The 25,194-nt window shown below is 48.9% G+C and overlaps 1 protein-coding gene across 1 annotated transcript in view; it reads left to right on the forward strand.

Annotated features, from left to right (window-relative positions):
• LOC115461309 overlaps positions 1–25,194 on the forward strand; it is a 170,838-nt gene that overhangs the window by 86,404 nt on the left and 59,240 nt on the right. Inside the window, exon 10 of the mRNA XM_030191425.1 lies at positions 22,061–22,174. Within this exon, the coding sequence (XP_030047285.1) occupies positions 22,061–22,174 (114 nt within the window). The remainder of the gene's footprint in view (positions 1–22,060; positions 22,175–25,194) is intronic.

Here is a 25,194-nt window from a genome sequence, read left to right on the forward strand (position 1 = left end):
ATATTAACATGGGTTTATTAACTAGGCAGGAGAGGGTCCTGCCCAGTTAAACCACACTGAGCCGGTCATTCCCAGATATTCGGTGGCCTTTAACTGGATAGTATCGCTGAATATACCCTGTGCTGTCCTGACTGCCTCAAGCTGAATATCTATCTCAAAATGATTTAGCAGTTTTAACATTTTCGGTGTGCAGCAGAATCTGATGTATACAGAAACTAGGTGGAAAACTAAAAAAAAAGAACCAAAATTCCTGATGACAGACATGTCCATTATATTTACGCAGTAGCAGTGTGTATAACAGAGCTGTTTGTAGCTGTTGAGAAAGGAGTTGCTCACCACAGTATGAAAATACCGGGGTATTTCTAGAATACATTTCTGATGATGATCAGAACAGCAGTACCCTTCTGTACCAGTGGTGGTCCCTGTGAATAATTTTGGGCACTTATAGACTCTGTGATAACTTTTGTTTTAAACATATTTTGCTGTCTTTTTCCTATAATAGGCTCCCACAATGTCAAGCCTTACATGTTAATCCGATTTGAGCAAGGGGAATTCAAGACTGAGCCTCAGGGATCTGAGGAAAAAGGAAATCTGACCACCACAGGCAGATGTGAGGAACTGCCTGAAGCATGTGATGAAGCTACGATTAAAGCTAGTAATGAGGTGAAACAAACTTTTCCTATAAGAAAGATGCCTCCTGTGGACCAGGGATAGTGAGAATGAGGTGTTATAATCACAGCCTCTGACGTCTAACTCTTTTTGTGTAGATAATGTGTTTGTTCTAGTTTTCTTCTTTTTACGTTTCTTCTTTCATTTGTGTACTCTTTTCTTTATTTTTCATTTCTTCTTTCTCTTATTCTCCCCATCCTTATCCCATATCGCTCTTTCCTCTTCATCTTCTTTTGTATCTATTGTCTCTCTTCCTTTATCAATTTTTATAATCTTCCCTGTATCTCTCACTATTTCTGACCTCTTTCTATCCACTTTGCAATTTGTTTCCTGCTGAATTTTTATTCTGTTTCACTGAATTTCCTCGTTAACATATAGTGCTACCACCCTCCAGTTTAATCCATGGTGATATAATTTGGACCCTGATTTCAGAGTGTTCCATTGGTTATTTTCCTTCCACAGATCAGGAGCCCTGTGGTGATATCAGTGCACAGGTTTGCCAAGTGCCAAGGCCCTTTTTCCCCACTGCCCTTGCCGCTTCACCCCCAAAAATAATCCGGCATGGAAATTGTGTGCCCGACGATAGAGCCAGATTGCAGTTTTCCATTGCCCCAGTAGCCTAATGGCGGCTTAGTAAAAGGGCCCCTAATTGCAATATACTCTGACTCTCCCATCTTATTTTTCAGGCTTCTAGGATTTGTATACAGACATTTCAAAGTGAGTTTTTTCTCTGTAATGTATTTACAGTTTGCTTAGTAGTTGACAGGGATCGTTAGCAGTCTTCACTCTCGATCTGCTCTTCCTTTGACGGTATCTGGCCTATTTCTGCCTGTGTTGCAATTTCCCTATCGGGATGCCCTTACTTCCCTGTTCTGATAGTATCCTTTAAAGATACCTAATCCCAGTCCATCTACTCCTGAGTGACTTTCAACAGTCCTAACTGTTTGAACGAGTCTAAAGTTAATTTCAAGCGCGTTGTTAGGTCGTTCGGTGCTAGTTGCAGTGCTTCCCACCTTTTTTGAGCATTATCATAATAAATAAGACTAGAAATACCTGAAACCAGGAAGTGACACCAATAGACTCAGCCACTAAACACAAGAAGACTCTTGAGGTAGGCCATTGGGCTGAAACACGGCCGTCTTGAGTTGCTGCCTTTGTGTAATAAATTTTCAAGACTACACAGGATGGTTGGTTTTTTGAGTCACCTTCGCTATCTTCTGAGTGCCATTATCTGTGCGAGGTTTTTTGTTCTTTTGTATCTTTTTATTTTTTTTATCTTTTGGGTTCTGCACGTGGAACAAGTAGTATTTCTGAGAATGTTACTCTGGAGCTTCTGGATTTCAGCTTTCTATCTAAGAGCCTAAATTTGGATTCCAGGACTTCCCTTTCACACTTTCCTGTGTTTTTGGTACCCACATGTATCAAGACAGCTGGCTCCTCCCCATCACTGTTTAAAATCCTATCTAGGTAATGTGTGAAATCTGCCTCCTTCACTCCTTCACGCCATCCTTACCCTTCCCTCTCTAGCAGATGCTCCTGAAGACACATCCTCTGTGCGAGAGGATGAAATACTTGAAAGGTATTAATCCGCAAAAAAATCTTTTCCGGAGATGGGAAGGCGGTGGAACGAGAGGACATGAAATGAGATTGAAGGGGGGCAGACTCAAAAAAGATGTCAGGAAGTATTTTTTCACGGAGAGGGTGGTGGATGCTTGGAATGCCCTCCCGCGGGAGGTGGTGGAGATGAAAACGGTAACGGAATTCAAACATGCGTGGGATGTGCATAAAGGAATCCTGTGCAGTAGGAATGGATCCTCAGAAGCTTAGCCAAAATTGGGTGGCGGAGCAGGTGGGGGAAGAGAGGTTGGTGGTTGGGAGGCGAGGATAGTGGAGGGCAGACTTATACGGTCTGTGCAGAGCCGGTGATGGGAGGCAGGACTGGTGGTTGGGAGGCGGGAAATACTGCTGGGCAGACTTGTACGGTCTGTGCCCTGAATAAGGCAGGTACAAATCAAGGTAAGGTATACACATATGAGTTTATCTTGTTGGGCAGACTGGATGGACCATGCAGGCCTTTTTCTGCCGTCATCTACTATGTTACTATGTTACTATGAAACTTCTTTGGAGGCTAGATCCTGGCTATTGGATCATTTCTGCCTCACCAAAGTGATGCTTCCCTTTTTTAGATGATCTCTCTACCAAGATAGTTCAGAGGCTGCCAGACTAGAGATGGGACTTCTGTACTATGTTCGTGTTTGGTCTCCTCTGTATTCCTCTCTGTCTGCTTCAGTGCTTCCAATTCTGGTACTCTAGCCTTGACAAATCAGACTCATTCTTTGAGAACCAGGAGCTCTTTGCACTGAGTACACACGTGTGATCTACTACTACTACTACTACTACTACTTAACATTTCAAGAGCGCTACTAGGGTTACGCAGCGCTGTACAATTTAACAAAGAGAGACAGTCCCTGCTCAAAGAGCTTACAATCTAATAGACAAGTGAACGGTCGGTCCGATAGGGGCAGTCAAATTGGGGCAGTCTGGATTCACTGAACGGAAAGGGTTAGGTGCCAGCTGGGAGATAAGCATACATGGGTGCTAGCCAGTCTTTTGAATTAAGTGCCACATCTTACTGCTAGATTGCTGTCTGCATATTAATATTGGTGAATTGTTTAGTTATTCAAACATGCTAAGAGAGTAAGGTTACCTAAAGTAATATAAAGGGCCTTAAGATTATTTGGTATATTTTATGCTTTTTTTTTTTTTTTAATTTTGTAAATTTTTTATTCATTTTATAATAACAAACAGAATACTTATCAAACATTCAGGCACTTACAAAGTCAAAGATCCCTTCCCCCCTCCCCCCTCCCTCCATCTCCCTCCCCCCTCCCTCCCATCTAGCAATTTCTACGTATATGCTTTTATTTTGTGTTTTTCTCACTGAACTTCAAATTAATTGTTGTATAGGGTGAATGATTTGCCTACGAACATAGCCTGTGGTGACAAATCTCCCCCTTTTCTGCCATCTCTGTCCTTCTTAAGCATGTGAATAGCTTGAATATCTTTCACAGGTTTCAACTAAACTGGTCAGTTCTGAATATCGGTCAGTTAAGTCGAAACCAGCCAAAAATAAACTGGATATTCAATGCTAGTCGCAGTCGTTTAGTATTGGGGGGGGGGGGGGTCTCTTGGGGTTCTATGTTTTCTGCTGTATTATTTGACATCTATATGTGATCTTTTGTGGCAGAGTGTTGTCAGTTTTTACACTGATGCTATATTATCGATTTGCACTTTTTTCTAAGTCTCTCGGATCTCATCAGTCACAGATACTGAGGTTTCAGCACAGTGGGCTCAAAATGGCCCAACAATGAATATGGAAAAGACTGAGATGATGGTGGTACCTACTGATCAGCTCTGCTCTTCTCTGCATTTTTATCTTTACCCTCCTTTCTTGAACCTATTCCAATTAGGAATCAAATCTGTTATCTAGGATTAGTTCATGACTCTGCTGACATTTCGTTCATAGGTATTATAGTTTTTGTTTTTTTACTTTATTTGCTGTTTGTGTGTGTGTGTGTTTAATTAGTTCCCTTGCCTCCAGCTGGGTTTCCCTTCGCTGGCTGCTGCTCTCTGTGGGAAGCCAGCTGCTTGTTCCTCAAATGGGGGCTGGGCTTTGTTCAGCTTTCATCTCAGCTAGGCTGCTTGTCTGAGAGCGTCCTCTCTGGTCTGCACGGGAACGGGGTTTGCGGGGATCCCGCGGAGTCCACGGGTTCCCCCCCCCTGGTCAGCGGGACTGCCACGGGAACGGAACCCTGGTCAGCGGGAGTGCCGCGGGGACGGAACCCTGGTCAGCAGGAGTGCCGCAGGGATCGAGGCCGGCCAAGAATCGCGGCCCAACTATAGATGACGCCGATGGCTGTATGTGCAGGAAAAGGAAACAAAGGCGAGCCTAAGTGGCTTCAACGTTTTGACATCATCCTGTCTCCTGTTTTTCTTCAACCTCCTTGGTTCCACCCCCCTCTTTAACGCAACTTCCTGTTTACGGCACAGCGGATTGAGGTCGAGGAGGGAAAGAATTGTGTCTGAACTAAGGGGGGGCCCAAAGAGGAACCTGTAACCCAACCAACTGTTCCTGGAATCAGTTGTAGTGTGGGTGACGTCTTGAATGAGTTTGAAGGTAGGATGTGGGGGAGTTTGAAATTGACAAAGAGGTGCCAGATCGGGGGGGGGGGGGGGGCGTTCTGAATTGGGGAGAGCTGAAGAGAGAGGGAGAGATGGCAGACTGCGGGGACTGGGACTGTTTGGTCGTCTTTCTGCATGCGTATGAAGAGGGGTGCTCGGTGTGTGAGAGTATGAGGGCAGTCGAGTGCATGTGATTTGGTATCTCTGAGGGGTATATGGGATAGTAGGGAAGAACTCAGTGTTTTACGTATATACTGCAGTGTGTATGTCTAGTAATGCTATGGAAACAAATAGTACGGATTATGTGTGAGACTGGAGATGGGGGTTGGTGAAGACTCAATGGACCTGAATATAGGAGGGAGCTCTGTAGGGATCTAGTGTTAAAAATAAAAAAAAAGTGCAATATGAAGTTTGCAGCTAATGGAAGGTGTCTGCAGGGGCTTTTGAGAGATCTGGGGGCTTCCTTCTTAGGAGGGTCTACATAGAGGCATATTTTCAAAGCACTTAGCCTCCCAAAGTTCCATAGAAACCTATGGAACTTAGCCTCCCAAAGTGCTTTGAAAATATGCCTCATGGTAACATAGTAGATGACGGCAGAAAAAGACCTGCATGGTCCATCCAGTCTGCCCAACAAGATAAACTCATATGTGTATACCTTACCTTGATTTGTACCTGCCTTTTTCAGGGCACAGACCGTACAAGTCTGCCCAGCAGTATTTCCCGCCTCCCAACCACCAGTCCCGCCTCCCATCACCGGCTCTGGCACAGACCGTATAAGTCTGCCCTCCACTATCCTCGCCTCCCAACCACCAACCTCTCTTCCCCCACCTGCTCCGCCACCCAATTTTGGCTAAGCTTCTGAGGATCCATTCCTACTGCACAGGATTCCTTTATGCACATCCCACGTATGTTTGAATTCCGTTACCGTTTTCATCTCCACCACCTCCCGCGGGAGGGCATTCCAAGCATCCACCACCCTCTCGGTGAAAAAAATACTTCCTGACATCTTTTTTGAGTCTGCCCCCCTTCAATCTCATTTCATGTCCTCTTGTTCTACCGCTGGAGAACATGGTGGGAGGCAACCAGCTGGAGAATGCCAATCCTCTGATTTACCAGCGCTCTGGGGACCGGCAGGTGACAGCTCAGGATGAAGATGAGGATATCCCAGATAAAATAGATGACCGTGAAATATTTGATATCCTTTTCCTGCGCAGCCCTGGAGGCTGTGTACGAGAACCAGAAGGTATTTCCCAGCAGGGCATCAAATGTTATGTTATACTTTCTGAATCTATATTCAACCCAGTTTCTGTCTTGAATGTTATTTTAATCTGATCTTCACATCAGCTTCTTTTCTCCTTGCGCTGGGAATAGATAAGGGCTGTATTCTCTGGACCCTATGCATTCCATCTTAAATTGGGCCTGACTATTGGCAGATCCAAAGGATGCAGCTTTTAGTTTTGCAATGGTATCTGGTTAGAAGTCTAAATTGACGGAGGCTTTTTGCCAGATCAAAAATTAGGACCTTGGTGCTTAGTCGTTGTTACCACTGTTGTTCACAGAATGTTTACCCAAGTATCCTCTGGTTCTTGATGGAGTCGCCAGAGCTGCACTGTATCCTCCAAATGGGATTCAGAGGATCTGGCTCTCTTCTCTGATATTAGCATACCCAAGTGTCCTCTGGATCCCCTTATGGCTTTTAAAAAGTGGAAAATATTGGATTCAGAGGACTCGCCTTCCTTTTCTTCTTTGTGCTTCTGATCACTTTAAAACTGGTGTAGCTAGGTGGGGCCACGGTGGACTGGGCCCCTGGTTGGCTGGACGAAGTCTTCAGCTAGCGGGGGTTGGGGTTCATCCGCCGTCCTGACGTCCTTCATCCATAATCTAAAAAAAAAAAGGACGTCCTTGACGAGCACTTGCACGTTTTCACCCGGGTCTCTCTCTGTGTCAACTCATGTTCAACACGTGCAGGAGATTTGCTCAAGTTGTATGTAGTGAGTCTTCCAGGCACTGCCAGACCTCAGTATCCACAGAAGAGAACTGCACAGAGGTGAGCTCAGCTGACCAATAATTCTCTCTATTTTAGTGTGGAAAAAACTTCAGTTTGTTTTATGTATTTATTGCCCTTTTTCTAAGATTCAGTATATTAATGAGTGAAGAAATATTTTCTTTGATTCGTTTTAAATGTATTACTCTGCACTGTGTGCCCCCTGTCCACTCCACTCAGTACTTTATACTTCCTTTTTTTATGGGTACGGGCGGGGATGGAGGAGATCACTCACGGGGATGGGCGGGGACGGAGGAGATTACTCATGGGGACGGGTGGGGATGGGTTAGATTCTGGCGGGGACGGGCGGGGATGGGTCTTATTTCTGTCCCCGTGCAACTCTCTAGTTTACTCTAAGGATTTCTCTTCCCAGTGTCCTGGCCTGCTGGCTCAGTGAGTTTAACCCTTTGTGTACTCTGTACTGTGTGTTCTCTGTCCCTTCTATCGGCCCTGCTTCCCCTCGGGGGGGGGGGGGGGGGGGAAACGTTCTCTCTGTTTGTTTGTTGATTTAGGGAGCTCTCTCTCTCTCTCTCTCTCTCTCTCTCTCTCTCTCTCTCTCTGGTGTGCCTGCTAGCTCTGCAAGCTTAACCCTTTGTGTTCTGGTTGCCTCTGTCTGCTGTGGGTTTGGGGCAAAGGCTTTCTGCCTTCCTTTTGTGCCTGGTTCCCCTGGCTTCTGCCTGGGGCTTCCTAACCCTTTTGGGGGTTGCTGTGTTAGTTCCCCTGCCCTGCGCTAGTCCCCGGGGTGGGCGTGGCCCGCTCTGGTTCTTTTGTTTCTCCCTCTGCCCTATCGCTGGTGTTCAGCGCGTATCTGACATTTTGGGGTCCCAGGGGGCCCTCTGGGTTCTTTCACCCCCCCCCCCCCCCCCCGTGTGTGTCTGGGTTCCAGTTCACCCGTGAGGCTCGCATGAGTGGCTCTGTGTGCATGGGTTCCGGTTTGGCCGCGAGGCCCGCCTGTATGCCTATTTCCCTTCTTGCTGAGGGACTGCGGGGAGGGGTAGCTTAAGGGCATTGGGTAGCTGGAGTGTGTGGTGGTGGGTCGGTCTCCCCTTGGCCTGGGTCAGCGCCCTGCTAGCCTCGGCCATGGCCCAAGGGCTCACGACCAACCCAACGGATTACATCTTTAGGTTTCCATGATACAGTGCTTAGGCCTTTTGCAACTTGACTAGAGCACTGCAGCACATCTGATTTCTGGATGTGGACAATTTGGAGACAATTCTACAACCGGGAGCCTCCATGTAGGTGCCCCAAAGACGTGCAGTAGGATCCTTTTCCAGAACAGATTCTAAGTGACTGGGATCCATTATAGAATACTGGCTTAACCTGAGATCGGCATGACTCACATTTAGATGCCCAGTGTTACCAGCCATGGAGCTGGCGTAAGTGCAGACACCTACATGAGGTTTTCTGTAAGTCACGTGCTTAGTCCTGTCTGTTGTTGTGTTGCTCCCTTGCAAGTAAACGCTGTGAAAGTGGGTATTTGCAGAAAAGTGCTTAGGCACCCTTCTAGCAGTAATATAGGTACCAGAACACATACTCGCTGAAATGCTGGTATTCTAGACATTTACATATGCGACACCTAGATTATAGAGTTGCCCATTTAATGCCTAGTTCTTCCATTCTGAGGGAGTTGCATTGGACACCTGTAAAATATCGCACACTACTTAAATGTCTTCCTTCTAGAAACCTTCGTTCTTCTTAACAGTGCTGTGGTTTATAAAACTTCCATGAGACAGTGTGTGTTTTCAGTATGATGTATACAACTGGAACACTTTACCCTTGAAGTTGCGGTATGTGTAGCATTATTTGATTTTTTGAAGAAAGATAAAGGCTTGACTGTTTTCTTCTACTTACCCATTTTACTTTGAATGATTTTTTGTTTCTATTCTTGTTTCTTCTTATGTGAACTATTACACGGGTTTGTTGTAAACCATCTAGAAGTATGTTGATAGGAGGGTGTATATTTAATAAAATGAAATGAAAAAATGATGACACTTTGATGTAGGGTATCCTGTTTGCTGTTGTAGGCATTGGTCACATTCAAGGACGTTTCTGCTTATTTCTTGGAAGCGAACTGGGACATTCTGGGAGAATGGCAGAAGGAGCGGTACAAGAAGGCCATCAAGGAGATTCATGACATCCTCATCTCACGAGGTAAACAGGTTTCTCTGTCATCTACCAAACAAGCACATAAAAATCACAGGAACTAGATACCATGGGCACCTGAAATTTAGATCTTGGCTTCTGATGGCATCCCATATTCAATAGGAGCCTGTGAAAGACTCCACTGCTACAGGATCTGCAAAAGATGTTGCTCTCATTTTTAAGATAAAATGTAGACCTTATACTAGAGGCTTCACACACCACCACCTGGAATCTCTCTCCCATTCCTATACAAAATATTTTGGCACAGAAGACCAGAGAGAGAATTTACCTATCAGATTTCCTCTGAGACTTCTGCATAACGTCATGACATATCAGTTGGACCAAACATTCGGTCCAACTCACACTAAAGGACACACACTAGACATTATCACACACAAATTTGACTCCAACCTTATACTAACATACAAAATGGACTCCTACACCGTGGTCAGACCATTACAAAGCACACATCTCCCTCCAATGGCGAACGAAAGACTCACTTAATAAACAAGAACGAAAATCCTACACGACGAGAGGAAAAATAGACCCGGTAATATTCTGGCAACAGATTTACCACAACGGCTGGACAATAAGGGCAGACACAAACAAATTTCTCCTAGAATGGGACGATAGATGCAGATTCATATTAGACAATATTGCCCCAATTCAAACCAGAACCTCACACAGAAAGAACTCAATATCATGGTTTAATGAAGAACTGAAAAATCTTAAAACACAAGTTAGAAGGCTGGAACGTGCGTGGAATAAAAAGAAAGATGACCCCACACTTAATGCCTGGAAACAACTTCAAAGAAAATATAAATATACTATAAGACAATCTAAAAAATTATACTACAAAACCAAAATTGGACCAAATTACAAGGACACACATAAACTCTTCCAACTCATGAATCAACTACTAGATACTACACCAGTCATAACCAACAGCAAAGATACACCAGGTGCAGACAATCTCGCGAAATACTTCAATGAGAAAATCATAAAACTGCGACTTAAAATAGCTGTCAGCACCATTGATTACACCGATCTCCTTGATTGTCTAGATCCAGACCCTGATGTATACCCAGCAGACAGAATCTGGACCAACTTCGAGATACTATCGGAGGATCTCATCTCCCACACGCTCAATAGATTCGCCAAATCTCATTGCAAATTAGACATATGCCCAAACAACCTTATGACGTCTGCCCCTCAACAATTTATAACAGACCTAACGAACCATCTGAACTATATGTTACAAAATGGACTCTTCCCGAAGGAGAAAGGAAATATTCTACTCACCCCCATACCCAAAGACGCAAAGAAAAGTGCGAGTGAACTAACCAACTACAGACCAGTAGCATCCATTCCCTTAATAACCAAATTAACAGAAGGAATGGTGACCAAGCAACTCACAAACTACTTAAACAAATTCTCAATACTGCACGACTCCCAGTCAGGATTTCGGTCTAACCATAGTACTGAAACAGTACTAGTTACTCTCATGACGAAATTCAAACAATTGATTGCAACTGGCAAGAACGTACTACTCCTACAATTTGACATGTCCAGTGCCTTCGACATGGTAGATCACGGAATACTATTACATATCCTAGAGTACTTCGGAATTGGAGGCAACGTTCTCGATTGGTTCAAAGGGTTCCTAACCACACAATCATACCAAGTAACTTCTAATTTGACTACATCAGCCACATGGATACCCGAATGTGGAGTTCCACAGGGATCCCCCCTCTCACCGACCTATTCAACTTAATGATGATACCCTTGGCCAAACTACTATCAAACCAAAACCTCAACCCATACATATACTGTGAAGAATAAGGGGCTGTCCTGTCCTGGGTAGGCCACTAGAGGGCGCTGTTTCCATAGAAATGGGGGGAAATGTCCAGTTCATGTCATTATTGAGGAGTCACTAGAGGGAGCCAGTAGGGGAATGTCCAGGTGGAGGTTGCTAGGACCAAGGAGAGTCCTGGGCTAGAAACAGGTGGAAGTTGTTATGGGCTGGGTCCTGCCTGGAATTAGGGGGAAGCGCCTAAAGGGGTGGAGAAGCTAATTAACCACCTTATACCTGCCTGAGTAGTAAAAGAGAAGAGAGAGGAGCTGGAGACCTGGGAGCTAGAGGAAGAAGATCCCCTTCAAGGTATTGGCTGAACTCTGTGGACTTTTGAAACTCTCTGCTGAAAAGGTGGCAGCTGCACTACCATCTGAGAAAGTCTTTAAATGAAAAGTAAAGGCTTTTGTTGGGCTGTTTGAACTGTGAAAGTTTGAGGAACTGCTTTGAGTCTGGAAAGGGTTTAATTAGAAGACTCTGAGTAATGCATCTTTGTTATGTTGAGTTGAGGAAGAAATGTTTGAGATAAAGAAGAAATAAGCCCTGAAGATTATGTTAAATGGCAATTAATAAAACCTTTGGTTGTAAGAAGCCTGGTGTTGGTGGATGTTTGTGAAGGAAGCTAAGCAGGGTCAGCCCTGGCCAGGTCTTGGAAGGGTGACCAGTTCACATTACGCAGGCGACGTAACGATCTACATCCCATTTAAACAAGACTTAAAGGAAATTTCCAGTGATATCAACCAGAGCCTACATATCATGCATTCATGGGCGGATGCATTTCAGCTGAAACTCAATGCAGAAAAAACCCAATGCCTAATACTCACCTCTCAACATAACACAAACAAATTCACCACCATTAACACACCAAAACTGAATCTTCCAATATCGGACACCCTAAAAATTCTTGGAGTTACCATTGATCGTCACCTAACACTTGAAAATCACACGAAAAATTTAACCAAGAAGATGTATCTATTTGCTAAATAGATACTTTTGTTCTGTTTTCACAGAAGAAAATCCTGGAGAAGGACCGCGATGGACTGGAAAAGGTACAAATGAGAATGAAGTGGATGGAGCACCATTCACGGAAGAGAGTGTGTATGAACAACTTGAAAAGCTAAAGGTGGACAAAGCCATGGGACCGGACGGGATCCACCCCAGGATATTGAGGGAGCTCAGGGAGGTTCTGGCAGGTCCTCTTAAAGATTTGTTTAATAAATCCTTGCAGACGGGAGAGGTTCCGAGGGACTGGAGAACGGCGGAGGTGGTCCCTCTTCACAAAAGTGGTGATAGGGAAGTAGCTGAAAATTACAGGCCAGTAAGCCTTACTTCAGTTATTGGAAAGGTAATCGAAGCGATGCTGAAGGAAAGGATAGTGAATTTCCTGGAAGCCAATAAGTTGCAAGATCCGAGACAACATGGTTTTACCAAAGGGAAACCGTGCCAAACGAATCTCATTGAATTCTTTGATTGGGTGACAGGAGAATTAAATCAGGGACGAGCTATAGACGTAATCTACTTAGATTTCAGCAAAGCTTTTGACACTGTTCCCCACAGGAGGCTCTTAAATAAACTGGATGGGCTGAAGATAGGACCCGAAGTGGTGAACTGGATTAGGAACTGGTTGATGGACAGACGCCAGAGGGTGGTGGTTAATGGAATTCGCTCGGAAGAGGGAAAGGTGAGTAGTGGAGTGCCTCAAGGATCGGTGCTAGGGCCGATTCTGTTCAATATATTTGTGAGTGACATTGCCAAAGGGTTAGAAGGTAAAGTTTGCCTATTTGCGGACGATACTAAGATTTGTAACAGAGTGGACACCCGGGAGGGAGTGGAAAACATGAAAAAGGATCTGCGGAAGCTTGAAGAATGGTCTAAGGTTTGGCAATTAAAATTCAATGCGAAAAAATGCAAAGTGATGCACTTAGGGAAGAGAAATCCACAGGAGACATATGTGTTAGGTGGTGAGAGTCTGATAGGTACGGATGGGGAGAGGGATCTTGGGGTGATAGTATCTGAGGATCTGAAGGCGACGAAACAGTGTGACAAGGCGGTGGCCGTAGTGAGAAGGTTGCTAGGCTGTATAGAGAGAAATATGACCAGCAGAAGAAAGGAGGTGTTGATGCCCCTGTACAAGTCATTGGTGAGGCCCCACCTGGAGTATTGTGTTCAGTTTTGGAAGCCGTATCTTGCGAAGGATGTAAAAAGAATTGAAGCGGTGCAAAGGAAAGCTGTCCTGACTGATGAGTTGTGAGCCCTTGGGTCCCCCAGGAGAGCGTAAGGAAATCCTCAATGTTCCCCGAAAGGACAGCCGAGCACCCAGACTTCACCCGCGGCGACCACCGTTCACCAGAGGTTGAGCCCCCAGCTGCAGGTGGCCAACGGGACTTCTGGAACCGCGGGGGTGGACGGACTGACCGGACACAAGGGGACTAGCCTCCCAACCCCAGCAGGGGAGAGGAGCAGGCAAGGAGCAGCGAAGTCCAGGGACAGGCCAGAGGTCAAGGCAGGCGGCGAGCAGAGTAGTCCAGGGACAGGCAAAAGGTCAAGGCAGGCGGTGAGCAGAGTAGTCCAGGGACAGGCAAAAGGTCAAGGCAGGCGACAAGCAAAGTAGTCCAGGAATCACCACTAAGCTGGAGCCTCACGAAACAGAAGCCGAAGCAATATGCCTGCCGGAGGCGATGCCTTAAATACTACTAGTAATCAGCAAGCGAGCCTCAGCTGACAGGGGTGGAGACTTCGGGGGAGCTCCCTCGAGGAACCCTTCGGAGTGGTTCAAGGCCGGTCTTCAGGCGGAGCCTTGGTCCCAACCACCCAATCAGGGTCCTCCAGGGCGGGATCTTGATTCCCGCGTTCACTAGGCGGAAGAGACGCTGGCCCCAAGTTCCCGGTGCCATCTTTCCTGCCGGAGCGAGCGTAACTTCCATAGCCGGCGATGGAGAATTGGAAGTCACAGCAGGCCGGTCTTCGGCCGCAGTCCCAGCGGCGGCCGGCCCCCGCTCCTGGCCGGTATCGCCTCAAGACCGGAATGGCCGGCCATCAGGGCGAGGAGCAGGCGCATCGCCCGGCGGCGGGGTCAAGGCCGGCCATGGCCGCGGGCCGGCCTCTAGGTAAGCACAGACGGAGTTAGCGAGGGATGTGACGGTATGCCCCCTTCCCTCTGGGTCCTGGTTTATGGGGGTAACAGGCATGGAATTCCCGAACCAGATCCGGGGCATGAACGTTAGCGGCCGATTCCCATGAGTTGTCCTCTGGCCCGAAATGCTTCCAGGAGAGGAGATAAAACAATCTTCTCCGCCGCCTTTTGGCATCGAGGATCTCCTCAACCTCATATTCGGGGTCTGGCTCTGCATCCATTGTGGTCGGCTCCTCCCTCTGAGAATGCCATGTGGACCCCCGGTAGGCCTTCAACAAGGATACATGGAATGCATTGTGAATACGTAGATTCCCTGGCAGTCGGAGGCGGTACGTTACTGCCCCAATCCGGGACTGAACCATAAAGGGTCCGATAAAGCGCGGAGCCAACCTCCGAGATGGCAGTCGGAGTCGCAGATACTTCGTGCTCAGCCATACCTTCTGCCCTGGTTGGAAAACAGGAGCAGGGCGTCGATGCCGATCTGCGAATCTCTTGTACCTGGCGGCCGTTCTCTGAAGCTGTTCCTGGACTGAGTTCCAGATTCTTTGCAGGTCACCCAGGGTCTGCGTCAGCATTGGATTAGTCGAGGCTGTGGATATGGGTGGTGGGAGGCGTGGGTGTCTTCCATACACGAGGAAGAAAGGTGACTCCTTGGAGGCGGAATGTTCGCTGTTATTGTATGCAAATTCCGCCCACGGGAGGAGAGATGCCCAGTCGTCCTGTCCAGGGCCGTGCCTAGGGTCTCTGGCGCCCCCCTGCAGACTATCAGTTGGCGCCCCCCCCCCCCCGGTGAAAATGATCACGCTCCCCCCCCCCCCCCCCGGTGAAAATGATCACTCACCACTTGCTACACTGACAGGAATTGTCAGCAATATTCTTAGAAACAAATTGCTATACATTGCAAAATAAGATAGCAGATGTAAATTCTCAAAGTAGACATATTCCAAACGCTAAAATGAAAATAAAATGATTTTTTTTCTACCTTTGTTGTCTGGTGACTTTCTTTTTCCGATCATGCTGGCCAGTATCTGAGTCTGCTGCTATCAGTCCTCTTAACTCCATTTCCAGGGCTTCCTTTCCATTTATTTCTTTACTTTCCTCCTTTCTTCTTCATTTCTTGCTCTATATCCATTTCCAGCAATTTCTTCTCTCTCCCTGGGTCCTGTCCTCCCATCCACGTCCATCCTTGTCCCTCTCTGCCCTTCCCTCCTCCATCCATAGCCAGCAATCCTCCTCTCTCTCCCCTCCCCTCCATTTCCAGCAAATTGTCCTCTCCCTGGGCCCCCATGTCCATCCTTGTCCCTCTCTGCCCTTCCCTCCTCCATCCATAGCCAGCAATCCTCCTCTCTCTCCCCTCCCCTCCATTTCCAGCAAATTGTCTTCTCCCTTCACGCGATTCGCGAACCGCTTAGCACTGCTTAAAAAAAAAAATTACACGGCAGCAGGAACAGGCTGCTTCAGCCAATCCCAGGGGCCTTCCTTCAGCGTGTTCCGCCCCTGAGGGCTGAAGGAAGGCTCCTGGGATTGGCTGAAGCAGCCTGTTCCTGCTGACGTGTAAATTTTTTTTAAAGCAGTGCTAAGCGACAGCGCGGTTCGCGAATCGCGTGAAGTGGGGGGTGGGACGACGCGACGGCAACGAAGAGGTCGCAGCAGCGTCAGTTAAAGCAGAGCGCTGCCGACATCTACCTTCCCTTCGCGCTCTTGGTTCCCTCAGTGTCCGCCTTCTTCTGACGTCAGAAGAAGGCGGGACACTGAGGGAACCAATGAGTGCAAGGGAAGGGAGACGTCGGCAGCGCTTTCACTGACGCTGCTGCGACCAGGTAAAAGATTTAAAGGCCTCGGCGGCGCGGGGCGAGAGTAAGCACCGCGGCGGCGCCCTCCAGAGGTGGGCGCCCCCCTGCGGCGCTTACCCCGCTTACCGCATCGGCACGGCCCTGGTCCTGTCGACTGTTAACAAAGGCCCGCAGGAATCCCTTAAGGGTTTGGTTGACCCTTTCCACCATCCCATTGGTTTGGGGGTGGTAGGCCGAGGAGAAGTTGGTAGCTACCCCCAGAGCGGTACATAAGGTTCTCCAAAATCGTGATGTAAACTGTGCTCCTCGGTCACTAATGATCCGAGCCGGCAGCCCATGGAGGCGGAAGATTTGCTGGATAAACTGGCGGGCCAAGGCTGCGGCCGACGGAAGCCCGGGCAGGGGCACAAAGTGCGCCATTCTAGAAAATCTGTCCACCACCACCCAAATCACAGTATGCCCCTGGGAGCGAGGAAGATCTGTGATAAAATCCATGGAAAGTTCCTCCCAGGGGAGTGTTGGAACTGGCAAGGGTTGCAAGTCCCCCCAAGGTCATCCCACCGCAGACTTGGTGCGAGCACAGACAGGGCATGCTGCCACGAATTGACGGATATCCTGGTTCATGCGGGGCCACTGATAATGTCGGGTAATTAGGCGGAGCGTCTTTTGAAATCCGAAATGCCCTGCCAGTGCCGATGAGTGTTCCCAGTGTAGCACTTTTTCCCGGTCCTGAGGGGACATGAACTCCTGGACTGGTGTCACAATCCCCGGCGCCGCGGGTAGACAGGCCGGGTCCAACATCGGGTGGGGTTCCTCGAGATCATCGGGGGCCTCGAAAGCCCGGGAAAGGGCATCTGCCTGGGTGTTCTCGGCAGAGCGGAACACCAGTTGGAACTGGAATCTCGCGAAGAACAGCGACCAGCGGGCTTGTCTCGGGTTCAGCCTCTGGGCCTCTTGTAAGTACAGAAGATTTTTATGGTCAGTGATCACTGTAAACTGGTGCTCAGCACCCTCGAGTAGATGTCTCCATTCCTGGAGGGCCAACTTCAAGGCCAGCAGCTCTCTGTCCCCCACTGTGTAATTTTGCTCAGCCGGGGAAAATTTCTGGGAGAAAAAGAAACACGGCTGGCGTCTCCCCTTGGCATTAATTTGAGAGAGGACGGCTCCAGCGCCCAATGCAGAGGCGTCCACCTCTACCACGAACGGTTTGCTGGGATCTGGGCTATGGAGAATAGAGGCTGACTCGAAGGCTTCCTTCACGCGAGCAAAAGCCGTCAGTGCTTCTGCTGACCAATTCCTGACGTCCGTGTGCTTCCTCGTGAGCGCCGTCAGTGGCGCGGTCAGCTGAGAGTAGTGGGGAATAAACTGACGATAATAATTGGCGAACCCCAGGAATCGTTGCAGCGCTTTCAATCCCTGGGGTCTGGGCCACTCCCGGATAGCCCGGAGTTTGTCAGGATCCATGCACAATCCCCCAGGCAAGATGATGTGTCCAAGGAACGGAAGAGTATGCTGATGGAAGGAGCACTTACTGAGTTTGACAAATAGTCGGAATTGTCGTAGGCGTTGAAGCACCGTACAGACGTGTGACACATGTTCCTGGGGGTCCTTGGAAAAGATCAAAATGTCATCCAAGTATACTACTACGGTGGAGCGGAGAAGGTCTTCCAACACAAAGTTCATGAAGCTCTGGAACACAGCCGGAGCGTTGCATAACCCGAAGGGCATGACCAAGTATTCGAAATGCCCTTCATGGGTATTGAAGGCTGTTTTCCATTCGTCCCCCTGCCTGATGCGCACCAAGTTGTACGCCCCCCGTAAATCCAACTTGGTGAAAATCTGGGCATCCTGAAGGTGATCAAATAATGCTGGAATCAACGGCAGGGGTTACCGATTCTTCACCGTGATGGCATTGAGGCCTTGATAATCAATGCATGGTCTCAGGGAGCCGTCCTTCTTGGTGACGAAGAAGAACCCCGCCCCGGCTGGAGACGTGGAGGGCCGAATGAACCCCTTCTGGAGATTCTCTCGAATGTAGGTTTGCATGGCCTTAGATTCGTCCCGCAACAGGGTGTACAGCCGCCCTCGCGGGGGCATCTGGTCAGGTACTAAGTTGATAGCACAGTCGAAGGATCAATGTGGGGGTAGCACCTCTGCTTCAACAGGGTTGAATACGTCCGTGAAGTCCCGGTGCTCCTTGGGCAGGGCGGCTTGACAGGGCTGAGGCCCGCGCGGGACGGCCGCACAGGCTGAGCAACTAGACTCCTTGCCCTTCAGACAGGACTCCGCACAGGAATCTCCCCAGGCTCGAATCTCCCCCCGGATCCAGTCCACTACAGGCGCATGACGCCGTAACCAGGGGAGCCCCAGGACCACGGGGTGGATGGTTCTGGGCAGGATCAAAAATTGGGCCTGCTCCCGATGGCACTCCCCCACCTGCAGTCCTAAAAACGGAGTAGCCTCGGTAATCGGTTGGGGTAGCACCGTCCCCTGGATGGACGTCACCTGCAACGCAGGGCGATAGGGTATAGTGGGCCACCCCATCTGCTTCAAAAGCTCGGAACTGACAAAACTCCCTCCTGCGCCAGAGTCCAACAAGGCTCGGGTGTGCACCAACGCTTCCTGCCATCGCAAGGTCACTGGGAGGGTGATCAAATTGTCAGGCAGGGGGTTGGAGTGACCCAAGACCCTTCCCCCTACTGGGCCTTGGGGGCGGCGTTTCTCGGCCGTGAAGGGCAGACATTGATGAAATGGCCCGCCTGGCCACAATATAGGCAGAGACCGCTCCGTAGACGATGAGACCTCTCGGTCACAGTAAGCCGCTGACAGCCAACAACCATGGGTTCCTCCGGTGTGTCCCCCGAGCCTCCGGAGGTCCGCCGCGGGGAAGAGGTCTGTCTAGCTCGGCCCCCGGGGCCTGGCGCCGGGCAGCATGCTCCCGGGCTCTTTCCCGAAACCGGGTGTCAATGCGGATACAGAGGGCTATTAGGGCGTCCAATGCCTCTGGAACATCCCGACCGGCCAGCTCATCCTTGATGCGGTCCTGGAGGCCCTGCCAAAAGATGGCCGACAGGGCCTCCTGATTCCACCGTAGTTCGGTGGCCAGGGTCCGGAACCTGACCGCATAGTCGCCCACTGTCCCGTCGCCCTGCTGGATCCACAGCAAGGCAGAGGCGGATGAGGAGGGTCTCCCAGGGATATCGAAGACCATGCGGAACCGACGCTGGAATTCCTCATAGTTAGAATCGGATCCCGTTGTTCGCACAAAGGAGAAGCCCAGGCCAGCGCCGGCCCGGTTAGGAGAGAAAGGACGTAGGACACCGTCACCTGATCCGATGAGAAGGCCCCCGGCTGCATGGCGAAGTACAGGTTGCACTGATTCAGGAACCCCCGGCAGTTCCCCGGGGTTCCATCGAACCGGCCCGGCTCAGGGAATCGAGGTCCCGCAAAGGACCCTCCCGAATGGGGAGCCGCCGCAGCGGCCTGATTCTGAGCCTGAACCGCCGTTAACTGAGAACAAACACTCTGGAGCACCCCCGACAAGGCGTTCAACTGTTCCTGCTGTTGTTGGAGGATCTTTGCCAAGTCCCGCAGATCAGGTTGCGTCGGCGAGCTCATGGCTTCGGCTTCCTGTCCTGACTGATGAGTTGTGAGCCCTTGGGTCCCCCAGGAGAGCGTAAGGAAATCCTCAATGTTCCCGCAAAGGACAGCCGAGCACCCAGACTTCACCCGCGGCGACCACCGTTCACCAGAGGTTGAGCCCCCAGCTGCAGGTGGCCAGCGGGACTTCTGGAACCGCGGGGGTGGACGGACTGACCAGACACAAGGGGACTAGCCTCCCAACCCCAACAGGGCAGAGGAGCAGGCAAGGAGCAGCGACGTCCAGGGACAGGCCAGAGGTCAAGGCAGGCGGCGAGCAGAGTAGTCCAGGGACAGGCAAAAGGTCAAGGCAGGCGGTGAGCAGAGTAGTCCGGGGACAGGCAAAAGGTCAAGGCAGGCGGCGAGCAGAGTAGTCCAAGAACAAGCAAAAGGTCAAACAGGCGACAAGCAAAGTAGTCCAAGAATCACCACTAAGCTGGAGCCTCACGAAACAGAAGCCGAAGCAATATGCCTGCCGGAGGCGATGCCTTAAATACTACTAGTAATCAGCAAGCGAGCCTCAGCTGACAGGGGTGGAGACTTCGGGGGAGCTCCCTCGAGGAACCCTTCGGAGTGGTTCAAGGCCGGTCTTCAGGCGGAGCCTTGGTCCCAACCACCCAATCAGGGTCCTCCAGGGCGGGATCTTGATTCCCGCGTTCACTAGGCGGAAGAGACGCTGGCCCCAAGTTCCCGGCGCCATCTTCCCTGCCGAAGCGAGCGTAACTTCCATAGCTGGTGATGGAGAATTGGAAGTCACAGCAGGCCGGTCTTCGGCCGCAGTCCCAGCGGCGGCCGGCCCCCGCTCCTGGCCGGTATCGCCTCGAGACCGGAATGGCCGGCCATCAGGGCGAGGAGCAGGCGCATCGCCCGGCGGCGGGGTCAAGGCCGGCCATGGCCGCGGGCCGGCCTCTAGGTAAGCACAGACGGAGTTAGCGAGGGATGTGACAAAAGCAACAAGAATGGTATGGGATTTGCGTTACAAGACGTATGAGGGGAGACTTGCGGACCTGAACATGTATACTCTGGAGGAAAGGAGAAACAGGGGTGATATGATACAGACGTTCAAATATTTGAAAGGTATTAATCCGCAAACGAATCTTTTCCGGAGATGCGAAGGCAGTAGAACGAGAGGACATGAAATGAGATTGAAGGGGGGCAGACTCAGGAAAAATGTCAGGAAGTTCTTTTTCACAGAGAGAGTGGTGGATACTTGGAATGCCCTCCTGCAGGAGGTGGTTGAGATGAAAACGGTAACAGAATTCAAACATGCGTGGGATAAACATAAAGGAATCCTGCTCAGAAGGAATGTATCCTTGGGAGCTTAGCCGAGTTTAGGTGCCAGAGCTGGTGGTGGGAGGCGGGACTGGTAGTTGGGAGGCGGGGATAGTGCTGGGCAGACTTATACGATCTGTGCCAGAGCTGGTGGTGGGAGGTGGGGCTGGTGGTTGGGAGGCGGGGATAGTGCTGGCCAGACTTGTACGTTCTGTGCTAAACCCCTACGAGAAAAGCTACACTGGCTCCCACTCAAAGAACGCATCACGTTCAAAATATGTACCTTAGTTCACAAAATCATTCATAGAGATGCCCCAGCCTACATGTCAGACCTGATAGACTTACCACCCAGGAACGCTAAAAAAAACATCCCGCATATTCCTTAATCTTCACTTCCCCGACTGCAAAGGTCTAAAATATAAACTAACGCATGCATCAACCTTTTCCTACTGCCGCGCAACTTAAAAATGAACTATGAACTAACTAACTTCCGCAAGCTATTGAAGACCCATCTCTTTAACAAGGCATACCACAAAGATCAACAAATGTGAACTCCTACACATATATCCAGTACTGCCTTAAGATATTTGCTTGCTATACTATTATCATGCTTTATCATTATCATGTTTACCCAAGATTTACTAAATGTCTATTTTCTTATATACTTCCACTATTCATGATGTATTGTAAGCCACATTGAGCCTGCGAAGAGGTGGGAAAATGTGGGATACAAATGCAATAAATAAATAAGTCAACTATACTGTACAACATGTAACCCCTCTAAATGGTAACCAGAAGATTGATTCCTATAATGCCTCCACCTAGGAGGGAAACAAAGAGAAATCTCTATACCAGAAAACCTCTATGATATAATCTTAATCAAGTGTCGGACCACTGCTGCCTCTTCTCTCCAAGCTTTGTCAGACAAATACAGGCGTCTCAAGATACCTATACACAGACCTCCATGCACAAATCACGCACTGCTCCATCAAAACATGAAGCAGAGGGAACCTCCTGAGGGATTCTACAAATACAATTTCAATGTAATTTTCCTACTTCTTATCAACAGGTTATTCAATTCTTAATCCTGATGTTATATTCAAGATTAAAATGGAAGATGAGAAATATTTCACTCAACAATGTGAGTGGGAGGGAAAAGAAAATCCAAATGACTCCACCAACAGTAAGTAAATGTTTTGGATTTAGTGGGCTTTGCATTTTTAGATCACAGGAGATGGGTCATTCACATCGAACATTTGGACACTTAAAATCAGTTTCCTAATTTAGTATTATCAGATATCGTGAATCCTTGTGAATGTGTTTTCTCATCACAGACCTTCCAGTTGTAACATCTGTGTTCTCACTGAGTATTAAGCAAGAGGAAGATCTCCCTTTCATGGAAAATCCTGAATCAGAGATGTCTGAACAGACTCGTCCTTCTGTAACAAGTAAGTATAAAATTCCTCCTGCACATCTTTACTGAAGTCAGCTGGGACAATTCAGGAATTCAGGGCTGATGGGATAAAAGGTTGTCATCTCCTCTTCTCCTCTCTCTGTCTGTTTCCCTACTTTGGACAGATTAAACTGTCTGTGGAGATGGAGGAGGCACGGATAGAGGCGGGTATCCCAGGGGTGGGATCAGGTCTGCAAAACCCTTCATCGTAGAGTGTCTTGGGGTTGAGAGAGGGCTTCTGGAGGTGGAGGGCTGCACTGTTGTGGAGGAACGTGACTGATGTACATGGTACAATTTGACTTAGTCATGGACATTTTGTGTTGCTGATAGGTTAATGCAAATCACAGTACATAATGCAGTTTATCGTAATGATGCCTTTCCCAATTCCAAAATGGCAGCATCCTGCTCATGCCATTCCCAATTCCAAAATGGCGGCCACAACCTCCTGCAGGCTGCCACGGGAAGTCGCAACTGCCATTTCTAACTTTGTTAATTAATTTTATAGCAAAGTAACTGACAGCATCTCTCAACAACAAAAATTAAGAACAAGTGTACATTTTGTTACACAACAAACTGCCACCTCCAATAATGAAAAACTACAAGTAGACCTTCCCCATCCCTTATCTCTCCCCTTCCCCTTACTCCCCTCCCCAAAACTCAGATTGTCCTTCCAACTGGAGGAATCGCCCCACATTTCTTGATATTTGCATTTATTAGATTTTAAGGTAGTCAGTCTATATCGTTTGCATATAATATACAGTCTGTTTTGGCATGGCCCGTGTATGCCAAAGTGAGGCAATAAACAGTTGAGCTGCTGTAAAAAAACAATAGCATTAATTTATCCATAGGTCCTGTTATCCCTTCCACTCTCCCACTTAGTAGGGTATTTTCCATAATACTCGGTATATGAGTCTCGAGTAACTGTTGCCCATATGCAGATACCTCCTTCCATAATTTCTGGACCTTAGGACATTCCCACCAGACGTGAGTATATGTTGCCCTCCGGCTACACCCTCTCCAACATAAACCATCCCCTTTCCTCATAATGGCTTGCAGTCTAGATGGAGAGTAATGCCATCTCACCAGTACCTTAAGACCCTTCTCAATAATCTGAGGTGCATATAACAATTTATGAGATCACATTGAGTCATTTCTCCATTCTTCCTCAGATAACTCTCTAAATCCCTCTCCCATGCCCCCCTATAGCTAGTCTTCCATTTATCTAAGGTGTTGAGCAGCTGATAAACAAAAGGTATATAACCCCTACCAACTTGTCCACCCACATCTGGGGCATGATTGGACCAATTAATGGGCTCAATCTCGACCCTATCCACCTTGCCCCCTTCCCCTCTCTTCACTAACAGGTAATCTATTTGGGAATATGAATTGTGTACAGCTGAAAAATATGTTTAGTTTCTCTCCCTCATGACGGACGCTCCAGATAGCGGTCAAATATTTCCGAAAAATTCTCCTATCCTTTTTGTGACCATCTCCCTTACCTCTTGATCTATCTCAGGTTGGTTCTTTTAAGTAACATAGTAAATGATGGCAGATAAAGATCTGAACGGTCCATCCAGTCTGCCCAACAAGATAAACTTCCTTGTCATCAGCAGCAGATGAATCCATTAACTGATGGGTTGTGTCCCCCTACCAGCAGGTGGAGATAGAGAACACTAAAAAACCATAGTGCCTCCTGGACGGCTAGCTCCATCTGCCTCTCAGTATTTCTCTATCTCCCAGCAGGTTAGGACGCAGCTTGTTAAGCTCCTTCAAGATTTTGCCTGGGCTGGCTCCTGTGCTTGACCAGTTGAGCTGGGGTGTTGTGGCTGGTGGTGTCCACTTTAAAGGCACATAGGTTTGCCCTTTCCCTGCCTTACCCATTCCCCCTAAGTGGATGCAGGCATATAGGTTTGCCCTTTCCCCGCCTTTCCCACTCCCCCGCTGCCTCCGGAGTGCCTCTGTAGCTGTTTGCCTCCAACTTTCCTCACAGCGTTAAAAAAAAAAAGATGCGTTTTTTTCAGCGCTACTATTTCTGAGGCTTTTCCTGAGTTACAGTTTGACCGGAGCTCCTGGACTCGGTCCTTTGAGGTAAGAACGGTACTCAGCTCCTCCGGGGAGGGCGCGCAGTCGGCGTTGAGAGCGGGGTGATTTTGGCGCGAAGATGCCATTTTGAATTTTCTGCCGTTTTCGGCGATGGCTGCTGAGGGAATTAAGCGCTGTTCCTATTGTGGCAAGCGAAAATCGGCAGCGGGGCTCTGTAAATCGTGCTGTTCAGACGGTAGAGCCAGCGCGAGCATGGCGAGCGATGATTCTTCCCGCTCACTGGAGCTGGCAGCGGGCGCCATCTTGGAAGCGCTACATGGCTCGACCCCCGCGGTTGCGGAGGAGTCTGAGGGCAGGGGACTGGCTCGGGCTGAGCCTACCAGAGGAGCTCATGTCCCCGTTGCTGCTAATGCGGAGACGGGAGGTCAGGGTGAGCATTTTTCCCCTGAATTTGTGCTTTTGCTACGTAAAGCTTTCATGCTGAAGACAGCTCTGCTGCAGGTGTCTGACACTGCGTTGCCACCTGGTTTCACTCCGCATGAGGATGGCCCGAGGTACTCAGCTCCTCCGGGGATGATGTGACTTCCCCTGAGCGTTGGATGCACGCTAAACATAGACTGGTTAATTCCCCATCAGAAAGTGGGCCCCCCCCCCCCCCCCCCCCCCCCCCCCCCCCCGTGGTTGGGCTGTGGGGACTCTGAGGGTTCTGGCCGGCCCTTGTGGTCAGAGGAGCCAGAGGAAGGTGCAGTTTTGCCACTGGATCTAGATGATCCCCTCCGCGGTTAGGATTTTCCACCGTGATGAGCTGCCAGCGCTGATCTCGGACGCCTTACAGGCCCTCTCTATTGATGATCCTGTTAATGGTGAGACCCCCTCAGGTAATCCGAGGATGGCGAGTACCAAGAAGCCTGCTCAAGCCTTTACTTTGCATGACTCCATCCAAGAGCTTATTTCTGCTCAATGGGCTTGACC

The sequence above is a fragment of the Microcaecilia unicolor genome, chromosome 1 (assembly GCF_901765095.1).
Source record: "Microcaecilia unicolor chromosome 1, aMicUni1.1, whole genome shotgun sequence".
Lineage (NCBI taxonomy): Eukaryota > Metazoa > Chordata > Amphibia > Gymnophiona > Siphonopidae > Microcaecilia > Microcaecilia unicolor.